Below are 24,275 nucleotides of genomic sequence, written 5' to 3' on the forward strand. Positions count from 1 at the left end.
ATTTTTTAGGAGAGTGTGCATGGTTGTTTCGGCTTTTAGACAACCTGCAGCAAAGATGCAGAAAATTCTGTTCAGAATGAAAAGTAGAACTAAAAAAATTAAGTAGAGTTTTGCATGCTTAAGGCCTATGCTAGTTTCCTGTAATAAACAAAATTACAGTTCTTTTATTTGCTATTTATTGTTGAGTAATAAGATTAAAAATCAGACTCCTAGACTATGATGATTGTGGTTAAGAAGTTTGTTTTTTATCACTATTTCAGAAAAAGTCAAGGAATCAACTGAATCTTTGAAGCAGGATCGACTCCAACAGCAAGAGGACTTTCATCAAGAATCTCATTGCCACTACCATCCTTTAAGAATTAAACAACAGAGTCATATGTTGTGAAAAAAAGTTTAAGATGAGATCATCCAAACTAAAGGATTCCTTTGCAATTCAATATTCTCATGCAGATATAACAAGAGATATATGCATGATGAAAGAGATGAGAAAATGTTCTTTTGGTGACAATCAGCAGATTTTCCACCATCCGTTTAGCCCTATGTAAATAAGTTGAGTCTAATGTACAATAGCTATGGGGCAATATTTGAATAAACCAAATATTCGGATACCCTACCTCTCTTTGATATTGGTTGCTACAAAGCTTCTGATGATCTTTTGCAAGTTCTTGTACTTGAGCATTCTTCAAGGATTGCTTATTTTTATTATCACGTTGCTGACTAGTGTTTTTCACCACTTCATTCTTCTAAACCAATGTACAAGTAAAAAGGCTATTTAGTTAGTGTTGACACTGAATATTACCATGCAATTGCAGAACAAATGAAACTGACCTTTGAGGGCTTCATATCTTCATGGACAGGAGTAACTTTAGCATGGGTTTTAGACAAACTAGGAACCTTCATAGTGCTGGACTCCCTCTGGTTCTGCTTCCCGTCCTTCATCAGCTTTAATTCTTCTTCAAGGGCTTGAACCTTTCATAATAAAGACATAAAATATCTCTCCCAAAAGGGGGAAAAAGAATCAGATAGGTATAAGAAGAAGGTCCTAATTTTTTTTCTAATGATGTGTAACGTGGCAAAGTCTAAACAAACACCAAGAAACAAATAGCATACAATTGTACAACTCACTTGTAAAATTGTCCCATGATTGCACTTTTTCAATCTTAGTGAAACTGGAACAGGAGCAGGTGAACTCATATAGCCTATCATATTGACTGTAGCCTCTCCAAGGATGCCAGATGGGGCTGAACCCTACAGTAAGAAAGTCATCCAAAATTATTTAGATAACCAGAATGTTTAAACAGATGGAGCTGATGACTACAAGTCTATAACACACACATTCTAATAGATAAACTGAAATAAAAAAGAAGTACAAGAAGCACAAGGTATGTTTTTATTTAGAGGCTGGAAAATTGGCAAAGAGATAATGTCATGAATCATATCTCATTTAGCAGGAAAGAAAAAAGGAAGATGAACAAAGGTTAATGACCAAAAGAAAGAGTATGTGGTAGAAACAACAATACCATGGAGACAACAAGCTTGAAGAAACAATCCTGTAGCTCCTTTGAAGAGTCATCCTGAAAAAAACATATAGTTTCTGAAATAGAATCCGTCCACTGACAATATGGCAGTAGCTGACCTTTACAATAAAGGGTTCCTCATAATTTGCAAAGGTGAAAAATTTGATAAATATACAAGTACACAGTTTCAATTCCAGCCCTTGGCAGGTGAGATTTGAAAGGTTTGGGTTGCCAAATCCACTCTACATTGGACCTAAATCTAAACAATGTTAATAATTCCACTTCGTAGACCCTTTCTAGAGGCTGAACACACAATTAATAATAAAATTCACAGTTATAATTGCATCTACATTCGCTACGCCCAACTTCAACAAAAAGTTTCCTTCTATTGCATTTCTAAACATCCCACATTCATCTCTACAATTACCAAATACCCATTAATAGAAACATCCCATAACAACTGATTGTTGCCACAATGCTTACTAAAGCATGCACAATGCTTATCAACCACTACCATGAAATCATCTATATAAGAATGCCTATAACATTCCAGTCTATATCTTGTAATCCATGTGGATTGCATAATAGTGGCTCATCATATAAAATATATACAAGAAGATCTTATACATGACAAAAAGATCCTATACCATTACAAACCCAAAGCACAAATTCTGCCCTTGAATCATTCTCGTTTTCTTCTCCTCACCGGTTCCTTGACTGGTCTCACCTTGCCTGAAAAGAACACAACACAAACAAATATTAATAAGCAAATGATTTAACTATAAAGCGATGTATATGTAATCGGTATCGAATCAAACTATAGTACCATGTCCAGTCCCACAGTCAGGAGGATGTGTCCGTGTGCGTTGCGGCCTTCGTGGCCGATCCTCGATGTGCGAAGGCTCTGATGGGGGGGTGGGTATCTGTGTCTGGATAAACTCGGTATGCACAAACTCAGGGGGGACAGCAACAGGGGTGGGTCGCCCAGGAGTGGGCATGAACCTCATCTCATCTCTACCATCTAAAACTGCGGGGGCAAGGCCGGCAGTCAGTGGGGGAGACGTACAGGTGGTGGGCAACAGAGATGTACTAGGGGGTGTGGGTGGGCAAGTACCATCGCTCCTCATGGATGGGGACCCAAATGTGTCTCTATGGGCAAACGTATGGGATGGACCCGTATCATCGTGTGCCATGGAGCCTACGTCATAAGCGGTGTCGTCTGACATCTCATCTGTTGTCTGACTTGCTTCCTCCATGGTGTGGTCATGCACGGGTGTGTGGCGCCGACTAGATGTGGGCACGGGTGTGTGACGCTGACCAGATGTGGACACGGGTGTGTGACGTGAACCAGATGTAGGACGCCGAGCAGATGTGGGACGTCGAGCAGATGTGGGACGTCGACTAGATGTGGGCACGGGTGTGTGACGCTGACCAGATGTGGGAGGCCGACTAGATGTATGACGCTGGCTAGATTGACAGCCTCCACGCCCTTGACGTCCACTTGCTTGCCGACCACGTCGTACAGCTGGTTCACTTGTGTTGCCCACGTCACGTGCATGGTCCAAGGATAACCGACCGATCTCTTCAACAGCTTGCAAGGTATTAATACAATCGGTGTAGATCTCAGACCCTGGTTCGCACTTCGTTATAATGCGCAACTGTGATTCAACCTGTCAGAAATATACAAGAGTAATGTTAGTAGGTTTAACTAAACTATGCGAAGCAAAGTACATTTATAATGAAACAGTCTTTGTAAATTTACCATAGTGTCCCAGTACGAAGTCTCTTTTGTAATATGGCGAATAGTGCGGGGACGAAACCAAACCAAATACTCGTCATTGTAATTCATCTCCCCGTGAAAGGCCGGTGCATCGGCAATTTTGGCGTGCGCAGCCCATTTAGCAATATGCGGGGCATGTATTTGGGCCCAATCTTTTTCGTGCTTGCCCTGGAGGGTGATCTTGTGCAGTTCAATTGAAGTATCAACATTTTCTGGTATGCCTTGCTTCATCCCAAACTGTCGGAGAACACGTTCGGGATGATGGCCTTCAACCACCCAAAAATGTATCAGCGGCACAATAGACCTCCATATACGTTGGCCTGCCGTACAATATGCGGGTAGAGAACGCAAATAATTTCTGTACGGCTCCCAAACAATCTGCAATGATTCATCAGATGCAAACAACCATATTAACAATATAATTAGAAAAAATGTGTAACGAATGTGAACAATACATGTAACTCTGAAATTAAGAATGTTTTTTTTTTTTTTTTTTGATAAGTAAGAAAGATATATAATTAAGAATGTTTATTCACTCCAAAGTGAATTGTAAGTACAAAAACTACATGCCAAAGCGGTTTCCACTTATAAGACACGATACCTGATTTGGCCGCAGTGAAGTAAACGACACACGATAGGCACGTAGGACGTGCATCGAATGTTCAATTGTTATCTTAGCCCCTTTCCATCTAGCAAACAACACAGACATAACCTTCATATTAGTTACTTACATAATTCTCATGCGAACAAAGTGATTGAGGAAATGTAAAACGATAACTATCTAAGATGCTACATACCTGACAGCAAGTGGACCTGGAGGCAGTGCCTGGTGTGGATGCCTCATCACAGGACATATGTGGGGAAACCTCGCCCACGCCCACAACTGCACCAATAGTAGTGCACCCCCAATCTGCTTGGCTGTCTTCTCTGATGCGTTACAGAGGTGTCTATAGAGCCAACTTAGTGCTGCACTACCCCAACTATACTTCTTTCCATTGCTGATTGGATCGAAATATTGCAAATACCTAACTGAGATCCGTTCTCCAGACTTATCCATAAATAGCGTACCACCTAACAACTCCAATATGTAAAAACGAGCATACTCCTGCACAAACGCCTCAGGGGCGTCAACCGGGAGAGGGTCGCGAAACTGATCCTCAAGCCATTTGGCTTTTATGCTCGCCCCTTCCAGCACTCCAGTGTTCTTTCTTGGGTTTCTAAGTTCTCTACTTGGCGGATTACGCCCTAGCAATCTTCTGCAGACTTCACGCCAACTGCCCGTCGAGGGTATAGATTCCACCAACGGCAAGCCATCTACAGGTACCCCCATTATAACCTCCATATCTTGTAGTGTGATGGTCATCTCACCGTGGGGCAAGTGAAATGAGTGCGTCTCCGGCCGCCATCTCTCCACCAACGCTGTGATCAATGCGTGGTCAATGTCCATATGTGGGACCCGAAGCAGCCCATCTAACCCCGCATCAGTGATATAAGCGAGAATTCGTGGATCTAACCCATCTACCCCTCCTTCAAGCAGACCTTTGTCTCGGTGACGACAAGTCAATACACCTGGCACTTCCTGCAAATAGAGCAGCGTAGTATTAATAATAATTACAGTACCACATAATAAGTACGCTTCAAAGTTAAATTCCGCCCATCTTTCGACTACATATATTGAACAAGTGCATACCTCGCCTTCCAAAGGAGCATCGAAAAGCAAACTTGAACGATGCTTATCCTGCCTCGTGCACAAAGTCTGTATAGCTCCATGTGGGTCCATATCTGGCATTTGGAAACAACATCAACACAGTCTTATTTATTTATTTTTAATTATAAACAAATTTGTCTGAAAATGGCAACATTATTCATCTAATATAGTCTTTCACTGATTTAATAAATTATTTTAGAAAAGTTAGTTATCAAAGCATGTGTTTCGACAATTGATTCATTTAACAAATTAACATTTCTTTTGATAAATTAACATAGTATCAAAGCATGTGTTTCTACAATTCAAACTTATCTCTACACTACTAAAATAAATTATAAATAACATAAAAACGTGTTAAAATAATAATTACATTAACTATTTTTTAACATGAGACAGAACTTTTTATCTTGCAATGTGTGCATGTGCGTGAGTGCGTGAAAAGATTTGTGCAGCTCATGGGTCCGGGATACAATTATAATTTTCCGATTAACATTGGAAAGATATACATTTGGACCACAATACCAAGTTCCCATTCACATTGGCAATCAGTATTCTCAAAACCATATCAGTTTCCTTAAAGAATAAGAGATTGCAGTCATTAATAAATTTTAATTTATTTAATTAGTACAAAATCTTGAAATAAATTTTGATGCTGTCACTTTTCGCCATTTGGGTTATTTACATACCAATCACACCCAAAAAATGCCAAAAATGTAAGCGCATCATGGGTAGTTCAATTTTCTTCTCAAATATAGAGTTTCAATGGCTTATTGACTTGAATAAAATGAATTACAAAAAAAATTTGAGTACGCGATTGTGTGGTGCAATAACATTCTTCACAATACAAATTGCATAAATTCTCTTTTTAATAAATCTAAAATATTCAAATAAACTTGCATATTCACATTTGCATTAACCTAGTACGCTGAAAAAAATATTGGAGACAAAAGCCACTGCCATTCTTGAACAGAAACAAGCAGCAGAAAGAATGAAAGAAAACAAAATCAAACAGAAAATGAAGAAACAATAAAATTCCAGCAATTATGAAATAATAGCACCACAAGTATGGACTGAGGTGTGAGCCTTGTCTTCCTTAACTATATTTAGCAGAAAGAATAACATCTTCCATGATATGCGTATTGAACAATGCGTATTCAAATCCAATTGCAAGAATTTTTGAAGAAAAAAAATGTTTGGAAGTTGGAACCAGCAATGCTACAAAATATGTTTTATGGATTTGTATTATATATTTCTCATTATAAAATTAAGTGCCAACAATGGTCAATCTTGCACACATAGAATTGATAGGTTGGCTTAAACCTGGGCATAGTAAACTAAACAAAGCTGAAAGTGTGCTTATATTCAGGCAGATTGTGGAGTTAGTGGATTCTGCACACTCTCAAGGAGTTGTCTTAAATGACTTACGGCCATCTTGTTTCTTTTTACTGCAATCAAGTAGAGTTAAATACACCGGTTCTTCTACTTGATGTGAGAGAATTAGAGGGTGTGATGTGTCAAGAATCATTTCGGAAAAGGCCATTGGAACAAAATGAGCATGCCTACCTTAGTTTGGGTGCAAAGCAGCGAAGAATATGTGAGGAAATGAATTCTATTAAACAACAGCCTTACTTCATGAGTAATGGTGGCTTCAGTACTAAATCAATGAAAGAGACTGAAATTTCAATCACTGGTCCAGAAGATTCAGGACAAACTGAACTTCAGTCTCAAAACAATTCCAGCTGCCAAAATAAATCACTGGCTGCACAGCAGACTAGATTTTTATGATTCATGTTGTTACTTTCAAAAATTGAAAATAACCCAGCTGCTAAAGTACAGTTGAATAAAGTTTTTTTTATTTTAATTTTATGTCTTGGCCTTTTCAAGTTCCAATGAATGACAATTCCTTGTTCATTTCTTTTCTCAGAACCCCAAGTTCTGGTAATGAAATTTTAGGACGATTTGAAATTCTGGGTTTTGTGAATTTTTCAAGAAAGCAGTGTGTGAGGCGGCTCCAACTAAGAAAGCAGACTCAGCTGCAAAGAGGGCTCGTCAAGCTGAGAAAAGGCGCATCTACAACAAATCCCGCAAATTTGAAATCAAGACCCGCATGAAGAAGGTGCTTATTATACATTCTTGTAAAGAGGACTATGTTTAATTCTATTTTTGTTGTGGGCTCGCACTTTATCTGGTTTTAGGATAGTTTTTATGTTCGATTGTTCAATAAAAGGCTTCTAGATATCAGTGATGATATAATGATATTAGAGCTAATGAGCTCTGGCTCGAATGGCTTCTTCCCTTGTAAGAGCAAGGTAGGGGGTGTGGTTGTGGGTTCAAGACCCATACAAGGTGTGTGTGTAAATTACCAATATATAGAAAAATTAATGGTATAATGATGTTTTATATATTATTTCAAACTGAAATTTTCCTTTTAGATTATGAAGCTATGTATCAAATCATCTTGATATGAAACTTCTCTTTTTGTTTAAGAATCATTAACAGGGTCACGATAAAGATCAAAGATCTGCTTTTCTTCAAATTAGTGTGATCTATCTACTATAACATGAAAGGCACTTCCTCCTATCAACATTGGTAGCCTGACGATTCTCAGCACAACTTTGGAGACCTAAATTCTTATGTTTTTTATTTCTTGTTTTTGTTGTTGTTCTTCTTCTATATTTCATGTGTGGTTAAACTAAATCAAATAAAAGGGTAAAGTTTATGCACAATATGTTAGGTGCTTAGGTGCAATATATGTTTCCCAATTATGTTCAAACACAGCTGCATTGAAGTTACTTGTCTTTGGAAATATAATATTGTTTGTGTTTCATTGGTCAATGCAACCATGTGTTTGTATTAATTTGGGGAACTAATGTACAAAACTTATTTTTGCCTAAATTTTGTCCCAAATTAAAATATCCTTTCTAATTTTTAATTTTATGTTTGGTCCATATCTGAATGAAACATCCATGTCGATATCTAGATTGGTATCATTCCTATATCTTTAAATTATTCAGGTAGAATTTGGGGTTTCAATCCGTAGGCCTCATTATTTGCTGACTTTCATGGACAGAACCTTTCATGAGTGAATCCAGAATTGAACCCAAAAGACAAGCACAACAAGACCAACATTCTAGTAATCACCGAAAAATATAAATTAACTAACTAACTAAATGATGCCCCTCTGTTTGAAATACCCATAAAAATACCCACAAAAATACCCATAAAAATACCCACAAAAATACCCACAATATGGCTTAGTAAGTTTAACATTTCTATGCATAAAAATAACAAATTTACAAACAAAAATACCCACAAGCTAAACATGCAAGCTGAGCGAGACATACCTTGTGAGAGGGAGACCGAGAGCGAGACGGAGACGGAGAATGAAGCAGATCGCGAGATTGAGAGGGAGAATGGGAGTATTTGCGAGATTGAGAGGCAGAATGAGAGTATTTGTGTGGAAATAGCTTTAGATTGAGAGGGAGATAGCGAGATTGAGAGAGGGAGATAGCGAGATTGAGAGGTTTGGTTTGTGGGTATGTTTTGCTCTGTTCTTGGTTGGGTATTGTGGGTAACAGAAGGTTTAAGTGTGGGGTAATAGGGAGAGATGGCTGAGCAGTACTCGAGCTTCATGAGCTCGGGTACCAAGTTTATTTTTTAAATTTTTCTGTTCCAACGTTCCAACGTCAGGTGCGACGCTGGAACAGAAATATGGGGTACTCGAGCTCTCCAAGCTCGAGTACGCCCAAAAGTGGTACTTCCCTAAATATTTCCCAAACAGTGTTTCGGGCCTAAATATTTTAAAAAACAATGCTAATGGGCCAAAATCGCCCAATACTACAATTGTCAGAAAAAAGCCCGGTCCAATACAATTGAGACCCTTGGGTAGTTCACCAGACTCGTGAGCCAGACAGTGGGCTGATCACTATGTTTAAGGTATCTATTGGGTCGGCCCGTTAACTCAAATTTATGAGAAAATTACTTAGCAAAGGGATTTAACTTGTGAAATGAGAAAGGGGGACTTTGAGAGACTGTGAACCTAAGGCTGTGTTTGGTAGAGTGGATTTTAAGGAGGATAAAAAAATAAAAAATAAAAAATGAGGGAGGAAATTTTTTTTGAAGGTGTTTGGTTGGAAGGGCGAGAGGGAAAACACTCGTGCCTTACCAAAAAGTTTCTCCCCAAAATGGGGAGAAAATTGGGGATGGGAGCGGGAGGGAGGGGGAAGGGGCCAGGGGAGAGAAAATGAAGCACTTGGGCTAACAAAAATGCCCATGTGCACTTTTACATGAGTTTCATCCATGCCCATTTGCGTTTTTTTGTTTGTTTGTTTTGTCCAATTGCTCTCTTTTTTTTCTTTTTTTGTCCACTTGCACATACATAATTTTTATGCTAAAAAAATTTGTTACTTTTTTGTTTGCACATAGTCACATACACAATTTATTTGCTAAAAAAATGTGTTGCTTTTTGTTTTATTTAATGAGGACATAATTGTAAATTTATACCAACTTCATTTTTCCATCCTCTTATAGTCTCATTTTTCTTCTCAATTAAATAAATAAGTTTTCCATCTTTCAACTTTTCCATCCTCCCCCCCAAACACAAATAGGAGAAAACTAAATCTCTTCTATATATCCTTCCACTTTTCTATCTCCTTCCCATTTTCTATCCTCTCACTTTTCCACTCTTCCAACCATACGGACCCTAATTTCTAAGATATTTAAGTAATTGTGTTTAAGCTATGATGAACTGTTGTTTGAGTTAATTTAATAGCACAATTTAATATTCCATGTTTTGTGATATGTAAGATCGTTTGGTTAAGCGTTATAGGAGATTAAAAGAAACGTTTTTAAAATTCAAAATTTTGTTTTACAATCACAACTTCTAATAACTTTTTTACAAACGCTTATTTTTAACTCAAAACATAATTTTCTAATAGCTTATACAAATAAACCCTTAATGTTTTTATAATTTATATATTTAATTTTTTTTTATAAACCCATTAAAGGTTTGTTAAAATCTCATGAACAACCTATTAAAAACCCATTATGCCCACTAAAAGGAAATTTAAATCTCAAATATTTTCATTGGAAATACAAGAATATAAAACACGATTTTATCTTTTATAATATCATATCATATATACTATATAATAAAAGTTGGGCTTAAAAATTGTGGTTGCATTAAGTGGCTTCACCAAATTGCAGAAATTTTTTAGATTAAAAAAAAAAGATTTTACATATACATAATCATTTTTATTGCGAGATAAAATAAGTGAAAGAAATATGTTAACGGGTATTCGATTACACTTGATAAGGAAGAGGGTAACCATTATCCATCTTTTTAAAGCAAGGAAAGATAGAAGGAACTAGAGTAAAAAAAAAAATCATTACATACTATATTTGTCACATATGCTCTTTTGGTAGAACTTAATACTTCAAAGATATGGCTTAGTTTTAGTGCATTGGACTTGTTGGGATGATGATACATAATCAATTGTGAACACTTCTTTGTTGGGATGATGACACATAATCAAAAGTGAATACATGTTACTATGATGATGGGTCCAATGCATTTGGATTTTGAACCCAATCAATCAATATATTACTAAAAGCTGAAGCGTAGCATTTAATGTTGCTACGCTTCCATTGAGCCACGTCAACAGCCATGTCATTATCAATTTTTTTATACAATTTTTTAACATTTAAAGTGAATTAAAAACTCTATTATATTACAATCAAAATATCATATTTAATTTATCTTATTTTTAATTATTCTTATTTATTATTAAATTTTCAATTCTATTTTAACTTTTCATATCCCCACTACTCTCTACCTTAACTTTCTTCAACCTTTCTCATTCCATTTCAACTTTTCATATCCCCACTACTCTCAATATTAATATTATTCTATCTTTTTATCTTCCTTTATTTTTGACTCTTCTTATTCTTATCCTCATGCTATAAAATTGTCATTCTCCCTCTTATTCCATGCATAATTTCTATTTTTTCACACACAAAACCCCCCGCCCCTCTCTCTCTCTCTCTCTATATATATATATATATTTTTTTTTTTTCCTTCAATTTTTGGTATATATATATATATATATATATATTTTTTTTTTTTTTTAAATTTAGTGTAACAGGTTGACCATCAAAACATACTGATGCAGTATTGAATGCTCCACCAAATGCATCGCAAAAATCAGTTTTAGACTACTAGAAGTCAGTTAGTTTGCTAAAATTGGAATTGACAGGTAATCCAGCTTGATACGATTTAGTTTTATATTTTATGTTGTTATCTTTTTTATTCACATTGGTTGTTAAATGTTATATTATTGCATTATAAAGATAGTATATAAAAATATAATATTATTTTATTACATAGCATAACTAAAATAATATGGTGTTTATTGCTATACATTTCATTATTTTATTCTCATCTTATTTTATTCAACATTTAAATTTAGCAACATCCTTCATATCATAATTATTTATATTTTGTCTCATTTTTTTTTTAAATTAAACGTATAATATTTTATTCAATAAATAAAAATTGTTTTTATAAAGTCTTCCCATAAAATGTTACAATGCATCAATGGAAAAATGAAATACAAAACAAATATCAATTTAGAAACACTCAATTTTAAAAAAAAAAAAACAAAAAAAAAAAATTTCTTATAAAATATTCCCATAAAAAGTTACAATTCATTAATAGAAAAAGAGAATACAAAACACATGCTATTTTAGAAACACTAAATTTATAATAATAATAATAATAATAATAATAATAATAATATCTAACCAAACATATCATAAAATAATAAACTAATAGTTATGGATGTACTAACTTCATGGTAGCAAAATGGAGTAAAATAAAAATAAAAATAAACGTTACAATATGCATATTTAGTACATTAGAATTATCATCAAATTTGGAAAAACAATAGGATGTTAACAAAGAGGGAGAGAAAGAGATTAGTAAAATAAATCAAACGTCAATTAAATAAATTAATTAGTAACCGTTAATTGGAAAACAAAGAGACCGACGGCTAAAGGAGTAAAAAATTAATTAGAGATGACCCAACGAATATTATTATAAACTTTACAATGCAAATAAATAAATCGTTAAATTCACTTAATTAAATCATATAATCAACAATTAAATAAAATCATACAAAATTTAAACTTGAAACTAATCAAACTCTAATCTAGAAAATCATATTTACTATCAAAACTAAAAGGAAAACGTTCTTCAGTAATAATAGAAATATATAAGAAATAAAAATGAAAATTTTCAAAATATTTTTTTTTTGACATTTCATTTAACATTATTTATAAATAATAAAATATATAAAAAAGTCCTTAAATGCTTATATTCTTCACACACCATGGCTTTTAAAATCTAATGAAAGGTTCGAAGAATTTAACTCTCATTTAATGCCTCTATTATGAAAATCAACAGCCAGTAAAATATGATAATAGTAAGAAACGTTATAAATGAGAACATGAAAAAACTAATTAGCCACTATTATTATGGAATAGATGTCTTTTTTTTATGCATCTAAGAAAATGAAATGTATAGGGTTTACTTATTAAGGTATGTGTAAAGATTCACGTTAAAAAAATACGTAAAGGTTTTTTGAAAAAAAAAAATAGATGTAAGGTTTTTATTAACTTAAAAGACAATGAAAACCACTTTTAATTACTACAACCATGGCTACTCTATAAATCACACACAATACTATATTCAATATCCTAAACAACATAATTAGATTCTTTTGGATATACACCACCATATTCAACTTATAAATTACAACCCAAATCAATCATACAATTACACAATCAAAGCATGAACATGTAACATGTATTACCTTCTGAATTATTGCTTGGAATTTTCACAATTATTGAAAGAGAATCTCCAAATTTAATTTTTAGAAAACATCAAGACAAGGTGAATTTTATTCTTTTTAACTTCCATAGAAAAAAAAATATTACGCACATTATTTCGACCCTTATGGAAAAGAAGGTTTACATGTAGCATGCAAAACGTGTTTAATTGACTTAGAGATGTAAAAATTAGTCAACTAACTATGGTAGAATTAAGGTTTCAAATTTTAAATAAAACAATTCTACAATAATAAAAAATTATTTTGTGATAAATATGATTATGAAATGCATTACTTTTCATTAAATTAGTTCAAATTACAAAATAATAATAATAATGAGATCACCATAAAAAATAATTACGCGCAACGCGCGGGTATGTGATTAGTTTGTTATTACATATCATGCATTGAACTCATTGGATTTGTTTGGTCTTTTAATTGATGGTTTATATAAATAGTTTAATTATTGCATATTTGTGTACTTTGATAACTCACAATGTTGTTCCTATTAGGATCCTCATTAATCACTTGTAGTGATCTTTGTTTTACCGACTCCAATGCTATTCCTGTTAGCATTATATTTATATTCTGAAATGCTGGTTGGAATGTGGCTTAGTTATAATATGTTTTTATTCTCTTTGGTGAGATTTTAGTGACTGGGTATGGACAAACTGATGTTTTATGGAATTTGAAATCAGAAGGGGAAAAGAAAGGATTCGTCTTTTACCTGTTATCACTTGTTTCTCTGGATCAAACTCTAACTCGGCTTTTCTCATTTTTTGTCCCTTTTGCTGCAAAGAGAATATTTTTTCTAACATATGCATGTAACACTCTCCTTTCATGTGTACATGAATCTATGCGTGAAGACCACCATTCCCGAATCTATGCATGAAACCACCATTCCCGTTATGCCAAACTACCTCTGTTTGTTGGTTGTGAACTTGTAAATATGCTTGGGTTGAATAGCCCAGCCCAGTGAATACTTTCTTGCAAAGCTTGCCATTTATATATGCTCATATCTTCTTCCATGTTATGGAAGACCATTTCTTCTGTTTTATCTTTCAGGTTTTTAGCTATCTTATGAGACGATATCTCACGAGGTCACCTCACAGAGAATGTGTGGATATTACATGTGAGAGGTAGTCTAATAAGACTATCTCATAAGATTCATTTTTGTTCTAGTAGGTAAGTCGAATATACGAACATCTTAAATAGAGAAGAAAGTCTGCTCGAAATGGTATCTCATGATATGATTTTATAAGATCATGCTCATATAGAATGTGTGGATTTCACATGTTAGAAAATTTGTCTCATAAGATAATTTTATGCTTGAACAGATATCTCAACTACAAACAACATAACTAGAGAGGAAGGATTTTGGTAAACTAGTTTGAGGCATCTTAATTAATTAGTAGATTGAAAGATGGACTTAAGATCAAAGGAAAACCAATTTCTCAATGTACATATCTATTAGAGCTAGCAGCAAGGTTGCAAACAAAACAGATCTTTGACAGTAAGTTATATGCATTAGGTTTATTTTCGTCGTGAATTTCAACCAGACTTTCTTTTCATCCATCTTTGGCTGGATGGAGGTTTTTGACTAGCTCACTTGGATACCTCATTTGCCTACTGGACATCTTTTAGTTGCATGCAACGGAATTTAATCATTTTAATAGATATTGTATTGTAGTGCCATCCAAGCTGGTATATATATATATATATCAATATATGCAGTAAATTACTAAATTTGGAGTCTCAAATAAAATAAAATAAAAGAGTAGTAACTTTGGATGGTTTCATTATGAGGTGTTGTACAAACTCCAAATGGGCCAAGAGTTCCAAAAAAATTTATAGTTACTTCATAAGCTAGCTAAAACAAAGGATAAAATGTATAACAATGTAATAGTATAATCTCATCTAATTGATTAAATAATAAAGATATAAAGCGATGTCTGAATATAATCAATAAGGAACCATCAGGAAAAATATTAAATATTGAATTAATTATTAATTTGAAAATTAAAAAATTATCTTAAAAAATGTGATAAAAAAAAAGCAGAAAAATTAGGAAAGGAATTTTTAGAAAAAAAAAATTGTAAAAAGAAAATCAAGCATATGCTGCCATCTTGGGATATTCAAATTCAATTATATCTATGTTCACTCTTTTTGAGACGTTTTTGATTGAGTTTGGAAACGTTGATCATGTTACTAAAACTAGTTTTCACTCAGTACCTTGTCATGATAATTACCACAAAAAAAAAATGCCATTATTTTTTTAACAAGGGCATTATTTTGATTGTTGATGTAATCAAGAAAAGTTTACATCATTATGCTTTTTCACTTTGTATAAGTGGTTGAATCCTACTTTCTCCATGTAATGAAAAAAAAGGGTATACTGCTTGTTCAGAATGACTCCTCTGTGCTAACTGAAGAATGCTGTAGATGTGTAGTTTGTACCATGACTACCATCATGTTCTTTCTAAGTAAAAAAAAAGATTGTGTTTTGTTTCATGATGCTGGAGCAGTCCAATAATTTTCCATGCAGAAGCTTGTTGGTGTGCCAATGGTACGAGACCATACCCAATGCGTGCCCTCCATTCGTTGCATTTCTGCTAGCTGCCATGACATAACAATATTAGCAATAGTCTGATTCTCATCTGTTGTTTTCAGGTTGTGGTTTCAGTTGTTCCTATTAGTGATGCATTCCATGAAAACTCTTTTCAAAATTTAGAAGCTGTAAATGACTAAAAGAAGCATGAAATGTTCATAGAAGGAATAGATGTTTAAATAAGACATAATATTTGAAATAAAATTTCAATATAACTTGGCACCAAAATAAAAATTGATGACATTTTGGGAAGCTTCCATATGGAAGAGATTGAATAGGTTGAATGAAGTGGAAATGGATATCCTATAAATCTTTGAGAAGAAATTTTAGGCCACCACTGCTCTATGGTGCAGAATGTTGGGCAGCAAAGACAGAACAACCTCAAACAAAGAGTGTAGCCAAAACAAGACTGACTGGTAATGAAAAGATAGAAATAGAACCAAAGGAAACTAGATGAGGGAGAATCACCTATGTGGTAAGCAACTTTCAGGACTTGTAAATGCATCATTTAGAAGTGACTTAAGTCAGGTTGGAAGTGCTCACAATAAACAAGAAAAATACCAAAAGTTGGTGGCTGAGGCAGTGAGAAAAGACATAATAGCTAAGAATATAAATGAGGATATGCAACTAGGTAAATCAAAATGGTTTAAAAGGATTCATTTAGTTGACCTTAGTTGAACATATTAAACTACCACTTTGTCCCAAAAGCTTAAGTTTTTTTTGGAAATGGTGAATTTAAAACATGGGATTTTTAATTTTTTACATGGAAGGAAGGGTGAAGATATGGTTCAAACTTAGGACCACTTGCTCGTTAAACTATCTATTGTCCCAAAAGCTTTTGGAAAATGGTGAATTTATCAGTTAACCATTCTTCTAACAGTGCAAGTGGTCATTGGACCAAATAGCTATCTCCTCCCACCAGTAAACAAGGGGTAGAATGTCATGGTTGAATCCCCTATAGGTGCAGTTGTGTTTAACTGTGAATAAAGAAACTCTGGATAAAATATGAACCAAAGTAGTTGTCATTAGGGCTCATTTGATTTGATTTGAATGTTAATTAAGAAAATTTAGATTTCTCTTCACAAGATTTATGTGATTTTATAAAGTTCATCTTTGTTGGATAATATCGCATAGCTTTGTACTAAAATCCATCTCAATTTGTATAAACTGTATGTCTATGTACAGAGCTTGAGACCTATCAGGAAGGAGTTGGATTTAACTAATGTTGCTTGGATTCGCTATTAGGAAATGAAATATAGTAATCAATATAAGATAATGATTGCTTACTCTGCCATCTCTTAGCTCAAAGATTACTGAATCTTCAGTAAAAAGAATTGGTCGAGTAGATGCCATCTGCATATGTTGACAATCCTCACCATTAATATTAGTTCAATGATATACTAGCAATTAGTGCAGTTTGATATTAACAACTTACCTTTGGGTCACAGTAACTGCTAAGATCATTCAGGGTTTCTGAATTCATCTCCAAGCTAGCTGCAAAATCTTCGTCAACACAAATTTCTTCCTTCCTGTCATTGCCTTCCTCTTGTCTTTGATTCTCAACAACATTATTTCCCATATATGGAAATCCAAGACTTTTCCATTTCCATGTCATTTGATCCATATACCTCAGATATACTTTTCCATCTGAACCAATTAAAAACAGTTGATTACCTTCAAAGCATGGGCCAGGTGTGCCAACCAAGGTCACACCTCTATATGGAGTTCCATGCTCCACCCAATTCCAGCCATCGAATGTATTCCAATGATATTCAACTAGTCCACCATCTTCTGAAAGCATGAAAAGTGAGCCTGCAAGTGATAGTGACGATGACCTCATAGCAGTTCCGGGAAATCTTGATAGAGTCAAATGCTGAGACTGGTAATGATCATGCCACAATTCAGTCACTTTGTTATACTGATATAGCCGACCGTTCCTTCCAACTACAAACACTATATTTTCCCTGAACATTTCCTGATCTACTATAGATGCAACTTTGGTGTTTGGAGGGTTTCGGCAATCTTTCCATTTAAATTTCCTCAGGGCAACCTACAGAATGATTTTGGTTATCAGTCAGTCATCTCCATTTGTAATATCATTTGAGAAGCCTTGTCAATATTTTTGGCTTATGTAGCATTTAGCACTGTTTCTGTAGTTTGAAGAATAGTTCTCCAGTTACTTGTACGATTCTACATTTTCTATCAAGGTCACTGCTAATACTTGTTTGCCCTGATCTTATACAGTATCATATATATGGATGATGATTTAATTGATACTGACTATAAGTTATTTTCAAATGTGATACTAACATTGGTAAAATAACTACGCGGCACTTGCAATGTTAATTATGGTGAAGGATTGCTCTAGATGTCATGGATATGTATGTGATGTGGTCAAAATGGGATGAGAAAAGTGAATTAAATAATAAATTGATATCCTTGTATATTTCTTGGATTTATTTTAATGTTCTGAAAAGCTGTCTACCAAAATAGGGGAAGAATTGTCAAAATTTTATTTACCATTATGATAATTATTATATTTTCAATGGTTTTAAGTAATTGAATCGATATATGCACTCATATGGTGTGGTTCTTTTAACTTACTGTGAACTGTAATAATCTTCCTGTTTTGCTCACAAAGAACAGTGCATCTTCTGCTGTTACTCTCATAGTTCTACCTGGCATTACATCCCATGGAGGGCCTCCAATAACTTGCCTTCCTTTCCTCAAAGCAGTACAATTTATCCACGCCAAGTCATTGCTGCTCCTTTCCCTAATAAGCAAACTGCCGTATGTGTCAACAACATATAAACTTCCATTGTAATTTCCTAGTGCACCTTTGATAGCTGTTGTGTGATCATGTCTCAGCCACAGCCATACATTTTCAGTATAAAGATATTCGAAAGTCAAACCACCATCTGTTATGAGGAAAAATGATCTGCCTCCATGCATCACTCTTAGACGGAAGTTTGTGTTGATCCAATTGACTGGGAAAGTATATTCATCAATAGCTTTTATTGGCTCACTGACTGATGCACCTGAAGGTAAGTAAGCTTGTTCTTGGGTTCCCTTCCGCCTTCTCGTCATTGGTCTCATAAATCCTATACCATTTGAATCATCTTTTACACCTGTGATGCAATTTGTTGGTCCACGATGTTCTGTGCAATACTCAGCATTCCATCCTTCAGTCTCTGGGGCATCAATTATTGACCATATATATTTAGTTGATGCTTTTCTTCGAAAATTAACTTGATATGTTGGCCCTGAATTTTCACCACCTAGGCCTGGTAGATGCAATTCTGCAAGTCTTCCATCATCCAGTGGGAACAGTATCTTGCCAGGATAAAATTGTAGGCCAGCAATACCTCTTGCAGCCTTTGCATGTAGGGGATGCATATGACTAACCCATGCATCTGGAATTTGATTCTCTTGAGCAATACCTGTATTCATGTGAGGCATTTTACATTTAGGATGAATTCCTAAGTTTTCTATCAATAAAAATTTGTTGGATTCTCCTGTAGCTACCCATAACTCATGTACATTATGACAAGAGAATTATGACTTCATTTTTAGATTTAAAAAGGATAGCTGATCATTGAATGGGAATGAAAAAAATTATGATACTTTGACTATATTTATGACATGGTGTAGGAATTTAATTTGATTATATTATGAAAAATGAGGCTAACGAAGTTTTTTCCAAAGTAAGAACTGAGTTACTCCTTTTCTGTCAAAAACATTGTGAAACTGAATTGTGGTTACTTCAAACTGCTTTCCTCCCTACACAATTTTTTCTAGTCAAGCAAAAAAAATGATTAAATATAATCTGTGTATAAAAAGCTACTTCAATGTATATTGCTTTAGTTTTTTCCACTCAAATTACTTTACTTTGGGACTGATATATACTGTACTGCCTCCTTGCAACCTCTAGTGGACCATTTTAGCTTTTCTAAAGGGGCAGACTGCACCTGCTTTGCCTACTAATTACTTCAAGAATATCCATTAATTTTGTGAGAAAAAATTAGAAGACTATTCCTAAACTTCTTTCAGATGTGACCTTAATGGAGGGTAATTGTTTTTAATGTTTTGGTGTGTGTGAAAATGTTGAAATATGCAATTTGGATTCTCAAATCATCATTTTCAATTAAGGCTATAGATGGTGAACAAAGGCTTTAGCAGGTAAGATGCTTGTTCCTGTAAAATTCAAATTGGGAAACTGCTTCCAAAGTTATATAATTAACTGAAATTAAACAATTAGTTTCCTCATAATGCCTGCTTGACTCACCTGATTGTTTTGGTATTTGATATTCATAAATGGATCCAGAAGATGTGGTGAGAAACAATGAGAAGAACTTATCATTTAGCTCATCTTGCAGAACTGGTGTGATAGATGTCAGGTGCTGACCTTTTGGACTTCCATGGACTACCCATTTCCACTTCCTTTGATTTAGTCGTCTCTCTACCAAACTACCACCCTGTATATGCAAAATCTTGTCAATGGATTCTGTTAAGTTTTGAAAAGAAAATGTAACTTTAGGTCTACAAGGAGATCCATGCATGTAAAAATAGCCTTTATTGATATATATAACACAATTAGACAGAATTCGCTAGCCATGGCAAACAGAGGACTCTTGTAGCTTATAGTATAGTGGATGCAGTTCATTGTATAACATGTTCTTTATATGAACCTTGAAAAATTCAAGGAGGCTGCAAATTTTGTCCCAGGACACAAAATTCATGCGGCATCAGTCATAACTTTAATACTAACTGCATGGATCTTAAGTTATTCCCTTTTTTTTTAATTTATATTATTCACTTCATCAGCCTAGATATTATCTCTACCACTGGCTGCTGAATTTTGTCTCCTGATGTATTTTTGTTTGTGCGCGTGTGCACATGCATGTCTTTTCCTTCTGTGGGGGGTGGGGGCGGGATCAGGGGTTGTTCTTTTTTATCATTCTTCCAATCATAATAACACTTTTCATCCTTTTGGTATGCTCTAATGCTGAATATAGATTATCACTATTTGCTTCAGTTAACAGATGCTTGCAGAAAAAGTACCTTGGTTAAGAGAAACAAGGATATTGAATAATCTCCACTCAAGCCATATAAAGTATACCCCATTGATGGAATTAGAGAAGCATCTTGAGCTGCTCCTCTCCATATATGCTTCTTCCATGATGGTTTTGAGTTCCTATCATATTCATAAAGATCTCCTATGGAACTGCATTGTACAATTACATGTTTAGCTTAATATGATAATAAAGCTCTCTAGCAATGTAAACGGTTACTTGTAACACCAGTAGTTAACAATTTCCAAGTTAGCCTAATTTCATATAGTAATTATTTGAATATTGATTTTCACTTTGGTAATTCTTTGAATTGGCTAAGAACATGAATTGGGATTAAGATATTTGTTGATTTGATGTTGTGTTGATACTTTATCTATATATGGAGATGCACCCGGGTGAGGGAGTCAGAGATCACACCTTATGGTATACACTACTTCTGTTCTCACAGTAGCAGCATCAGCTATTGCTGCAACATTTGCGCCAGGTGGTTGACCATGATTAACCCATCTGTTCTCCGTTTATAGCACAAACGTCCAAGTGAAATTAGAGTCTCCCCATCGGAATCTACATTATAAATAGAGACTAAAATTTAAGGCACTATCATTAGCTATATAGCTTCAATCATATACGTATGTAACTCTTACCTTGGAGGCTCAACCTCACTAAGTTCTAACAGTGTCCCATTCCTTGTGCAGAAATAAACACTGCTGACAGGAAGCAATCAAAACCAAGGAGTTATTTGGAGGATCGACTTGACAAGTTTCTTGCAGTGACAAAATTTATGTACAATCTACTCATAAAATATAAGTTGATGCACTTACACTCCATCATATGACACAGCACCAGACTTTATTAATATCTCAGAACTTTGTTCCCCTTCTCTATCTATGCTTTGATTTACTATAGGTGTGAACTCTACCCAAACTGGCTGTGAGTTCTCACTGAGTTGCATCTGAAAACGACAAAAGAATAAATTAGCTTATACAATCAACAAGGATACTCTAGCTGCTCCAGAAAAAGATAGGTAATTCCATTTCCATCTATCAAACTGTTTTAATCTGAGTCAAAAAGTGCCAAAATTTTATTTGTTTAAATTTTTGTTTTAAAAATGTTTATTTTTATTTTTTATGAAATGTCCTGGTTTAACTCTGTTCTGATTTGAAACCTTACACTGATATGAAAACTTTAATATAACATAGCTAGAAAATCTGATGGTCTCTGATAATAAGTCTGTCTACCTATCAAACTGAAAACACTAATAGAAGAGGAAATTTCTGCTTCCAAGTATCATCTGATCAAGGTTTACTACTCTACATGTCTGGAAATGCACTCCTCTCCCACCCAACAATAATATGAGAAAGTTTATTGAGAAGAACTAGGAAATAAATATTTGTGTATATTTAAAAATTATGAATCAACCCTACAAAACCAACCCAGAAAAGAGAGAGAGAATCGATACAATGATGTTGATATGTTATCTGCTATAAATTTTTGAGACAACTGATGCATTATAAATTTAAAATACCTGATACAGAATTCCTGCTTCAGATAGAGCAAGAATTGTCTGATTGACAATAAACACACAGACTGCATGACCTGCAAATACTGGTAAATCGTGGGGAGCAATCACCCACTGCACTCCATTCCAAAACCTCTCGTAGATAGAGCCACTTTCACCAGTGACCCAAACGGATGTCTCAGACATTCTAGTCAATGAAATTCTCTTTCTCAGAGGCAGAACCATATCAGAGTTCTCCTCATCCTTCTTTTTCAAACTGTCCCTTTGTTCAGGAACATCATGCTTTTTTTCTAAGTGATTATTGTTCTTCTTTGTTGTTGAACTAATCGACCCCACTTTAGTACAGTTATCATTTACACAAGAGACTAGATCATGAGGCAGTTCTACTTCAACCCAATTGTTGGTTTGCTCATTAAACTCCCAGAACCTATCAGTTTTCTGCTCAAACTGTTGATTGGTTTGTTGAACAAAATGATATGGACACCATGAAGCATAAGCAAGAACCACAAAACAGGTCACTGACAAAAGGACCTGGATGAAAAACATGAAAGGGAATATGGACATGGTGGCACTGGAGAACCTGGTGAAGACCAGACATATCAGAAACTCTTAAAGAAAAAAAAGAAAAAAACTAGGACATGTTTACATGTAGATTTTGTCAGGTACAAAGTTTGGTTGGGTTTGTATATACGTGACCTTTTGTGGTGCCCCATATCATATGGACCATAGCAGAAAAGAGGTAGTACAATAAGGCTCAAATTTCAAAGAACTATTTACTATCGCATTTAGAAAAACAAAGTTCTCTTTCTCAGGGCCATGAGAGAGATTGAGAGGATGCTATGGCCTATTGGGGGTCCATATGGGGAAGGCTGAAGGTGGGTAGTTAGTGCAGGTACAGGTTTTTAGATAATAACTAATTTTGTGGCAGAGCCTATGAGTTTGTCAACTCCAACTGTAAGAATACCTGAGTAGTGAAAGACTTCTTGATAGGGCAGTTTAACACCTTTATTTACTATAACATCGTTTTTCCTTCTTTTTCTGAATGCTGGTTGTGATTTACCTAATTCTAATGACTTTATGTCAATTATCTATTTATTATTTATTACGTATTTCTCTGGTATTCTAGATTGAGAGTCATCTTTTTATTGAAATTCTTGCATTGTCTCCATCAAGAGGTAAAGCTTCCCAGTTTCAATGTGTTGCATTCAGGTGAAATCCTATTGATACATAGAATGTATTGATGATTGCAGCCATTAGATCATTGGGAGGCTTATCAAAGGTGTGGGCCCTTGGCAACTTAACTCCATGTTTTGTGTTGACTAATTAATATTAGGAACATTTTATTTAAACTTGAAAATTTCAAAATATTTCATTTAAACCTCAAAGTTTCAAGAAATGTTTAACTCATACCTTCTATCACATTTTTTTTTTTTTTGGTTAACCTATTAAACATCACATGACCAACTAGTTTAAATGAAATTTATTTCAAACTGTGAAGTTTAAATGAAACTTATCAAAAACTGTAACGTTTAAATGAATTTTTTTATAGAAATTTTGATATTTAAATGAAATATTTTAAAAGTTTATGGTTTAAATGAAACACATTAAAAACTCTATGGTTTAAAAAGTAATTTACACTAAAGATTATTATGATGTAAATAGAGTTTATACTTAAAAGAAAAAACACGTATAAAATAGATGGAATGAGATTCTAACGATTAAAGTTTTTACTTAGATTCTTCTAAAAAAAAGTTTTTACTTAGATAAATTACTTTAAGAATTTGGAATGAGTTTTATGTTTTAAAATAGGGCTAATGAAGTAGATTTATTCCCAACTTATTTAGATGATAAGTTTAATTAATGGACGATAAAATCGATGGTTCCATAAATCCAAAATTATTGTCCACCTATCACAACTTTCTCTCTCGTTAAATAATAAGAGATTGCGTCAGTAACATATCACTCTTTCGTCACTCTTTTCTTCTCTCCTTGTAAATTTACTTAGCAAAATAATTTTTTACTTTAAAACAAAATATTTAGTCAGTCAGGTGATTGACTTTGCGGTTTGCTTTGAAAAATATCAGCTGAGGTAAGATGTCACCGGTTACCTTTTTATAAAGTCATTAATAAATGAGAGAGATATCACTAGTGGGGGATGATATTCATTTTTATATTGTATTTTATG

The 24,275-nt window shown here is 34.2% G+C and overlaps 4 protein-coding genes and 1 long non-coding RNA gene across 6 annotated transcripts; 1 reads left to right on the top strand and 4 right to left on the bottom strand.

Moving 5' to 3' along the window:
- Positions 1–266: 266 nt before the first annotated feature.
- On the bottom strand, positions 267–2,034 carry LOC126719537 (uncharacterized). The gene is made up of 6 exons (XM_050422292.1): positions 1,945–2,034; positions 1,521–1,574; positions 1,126–1,248; positions 829–969; positions 615–743; positions 267–350 (listed from the first exon to the last, which is right to left on the bottom strand). The coding sequence occupies exons 1-6, from the start codon at positions 2,032–2,034 to the stop codon at positions 267–269; spliced, it is 621 nt and encodes a 206-aa protein (XP_050278249.1).
- A 124-nt stretch (positions 2,035–2,158) lies between these two features.
- LOC126717123 (uncharacterized) lies at positions 2,159–3,175 on the bottom strand. Its single transcript, XM_050418509.1, has 2 exons — positions 2,344–3,175; positions 2,159–2,249 (listed from the first exon to the last, which is right to left on the bottom strand). Exons 1-2 carry the CDS (start codon positions 2,771–2,773, stop codon positions 2,200–2,202), a joined length of 480 nt encoding a protein of 159 aa, XP_050274466.1. The 5' UTR covers positions 2,774–3,175; the 3' UTR covers positions 2,159–2,199.
- On the bottom strand, positions 2,805–4,936 carry LOC126720366 (serine/threonine-protein phosphatase 7 long form homolog). Its single transcript, XM_050423145.1, has 5 exons — positions 4,095–4,936; positions 3,899–3,986; positions 3,280–3,675; positions 2,950–3,187; positions 2,805–2,830 (listed from the first exon to the last, which is right to left on the bottom strand). The coding sequence occupies exons 1-5, from the start codon at positions 4,742–4,744 to the stop codon at positions 2,805–2,807; spliced, it is 1,398 nt and encodes a 465-aa protein (XP_050279102.1). The 5' UTR covers positions 4,745–4,936.
- Positions 4,937–5,854: 918 nt separating this feature from the next.
- LOC126717129 (uncharacterized) lies at positions 5,855–7,070 on the top strand. Its single transcript, XR_007652438.1, has 2 exons — positions 5,855–6,599; positions 6,930–7,070. It is a non-coding gene; the product is annotated as an uncharacterized LOC126717129 (long non-coding RNA).
- An 8,066-nt stretch (positions 7,071–15,136) lies between these two features.
- On the bottom strand, positions 15,137–23,045 carry LOC126717135 (uncharacterized). 2 transcript variants are annotated; one of them, XM_050418519.1, is made up of 10 exons: positions 22,097–23,045; positions 21,393–21,523; positions 21,216–21,278; positions 20,989–21,078; positions 20,561–20,723; positions 19,785–19,974; positions 18,104–18,939; positions 16,935–17,549; positions 16,787–16,852; positions 15,137–15,507 (listed from the first exon to the last, which is right to left on the bottom strand). In XM_050418519.1, exons 1-10 carry the CDS (start codon positions 22,652–22,654, stop codon positions 15,400–15,402), a joined length of 2,820 nt encoding a protein of 939 aa, XP_050274476.1. In that variant the 5' UTR covers positions 22,655–23,045; the 3' UTR covers positions 15,137–15,399. The 2 variants fall into 2 exon arrangements, with proteins under 2 accessions (XP_050274476.1, XP_050274485.1); XM_050418528.1 differs by having other exon boundaries at positions 21,216–21,275; positions 22,097–23,044.
- Between the last annotated feature and the right edge of the window lie 1,230 nt (positions 23,046–24,275).

Source organism: Quercus robur, chromosome 1, assembly GCF_932294415.1.
Source record: "Quercus robur chromosome 1, dhQueRobu3.1, whole genome shotgun sequence".
Taxonomy (NCBI): domain Eukaryota; kingdom Viridiplantae; phylum Streptophyta; class Magnoliopsida; order Fagales; family Fagaceae; genus Quercus; species Quercus robur.

Coding starts and splice junctions, on each gene's coding strand:
- LOC126719537 (XM_050422292.1), bottom strand. CDS start 2,034: ATGGTAGTGGTTGATAAGCATTGTGCATGCTTTAGTAAGCATTGTGGC. Junction 1,575..1,944: donor TTTCTATTAATGGGTATTTG/GTAATTGTAGAG, acceptor TGTTTTTTTCAG/GATGACTCTTCAAAGGAGCT. Junction 970..1,125: donor ATCATGGGACAATTTTACAA/GTGAGTTGTACA, acceptor TTATTATGAAAG/GTTCAAGCCCTTGAAGAAGA.
- LOC126717123 (XM_050418509.1), bottom strand. CDS start 2,773: ATGGAGGAAGCAAGTCAGACAACAGATGAGATGTCAGACGACACCGCT. Junction 2,250..2,343: donor TGACTGTGGGACTGGACATG/GTACTATAGTTT, acceptor TGTTCTTTTCAG/GCAAGGTGAGACCAGTCAAG.
- LOC126720366 (XM_050423145.1), bottom strand. CDS start 4,744: ATGGACATTGACCACGCATTGATCACAGCGTTGGTGGAGAGATGGCGG. Junction 3,987..4,094: donor CCAGGTCCACTTGCTGTCAG/GTATGTAGCATC, acceptor GTTGTTTGCTAG/ATGGAAAGGGGCTAAGATAA. Junction 2,831..2,949: donor TAGTCGGCCTCCCACATCTG/GTCAGCGTCACA, acceptor ACATCTGGTCAG/CGTCACACACCCGTGCCCAC.
- LOC126717135 (XM_050418519.1), bottom strand. CDS start 22,654: ATGTCCATATTCCCTTTCATGTTTTTCATCCAGGTCCTTTTGTCAGTG. Junction 17,550..18,103: donor GAAGATTATTACAGTTCACA/GTAAGTTAAAAG, acceptor ATCATTCTGTAG/GTTGCCCTGAGGAAATTTAA. Junction 16,853..16,934: donor GCAGTTACTGTGACCCAAAG/GTAAGTTGTTAA, acceptor CAACATATGCAG/ATGGCATCTACTCGACCAAT.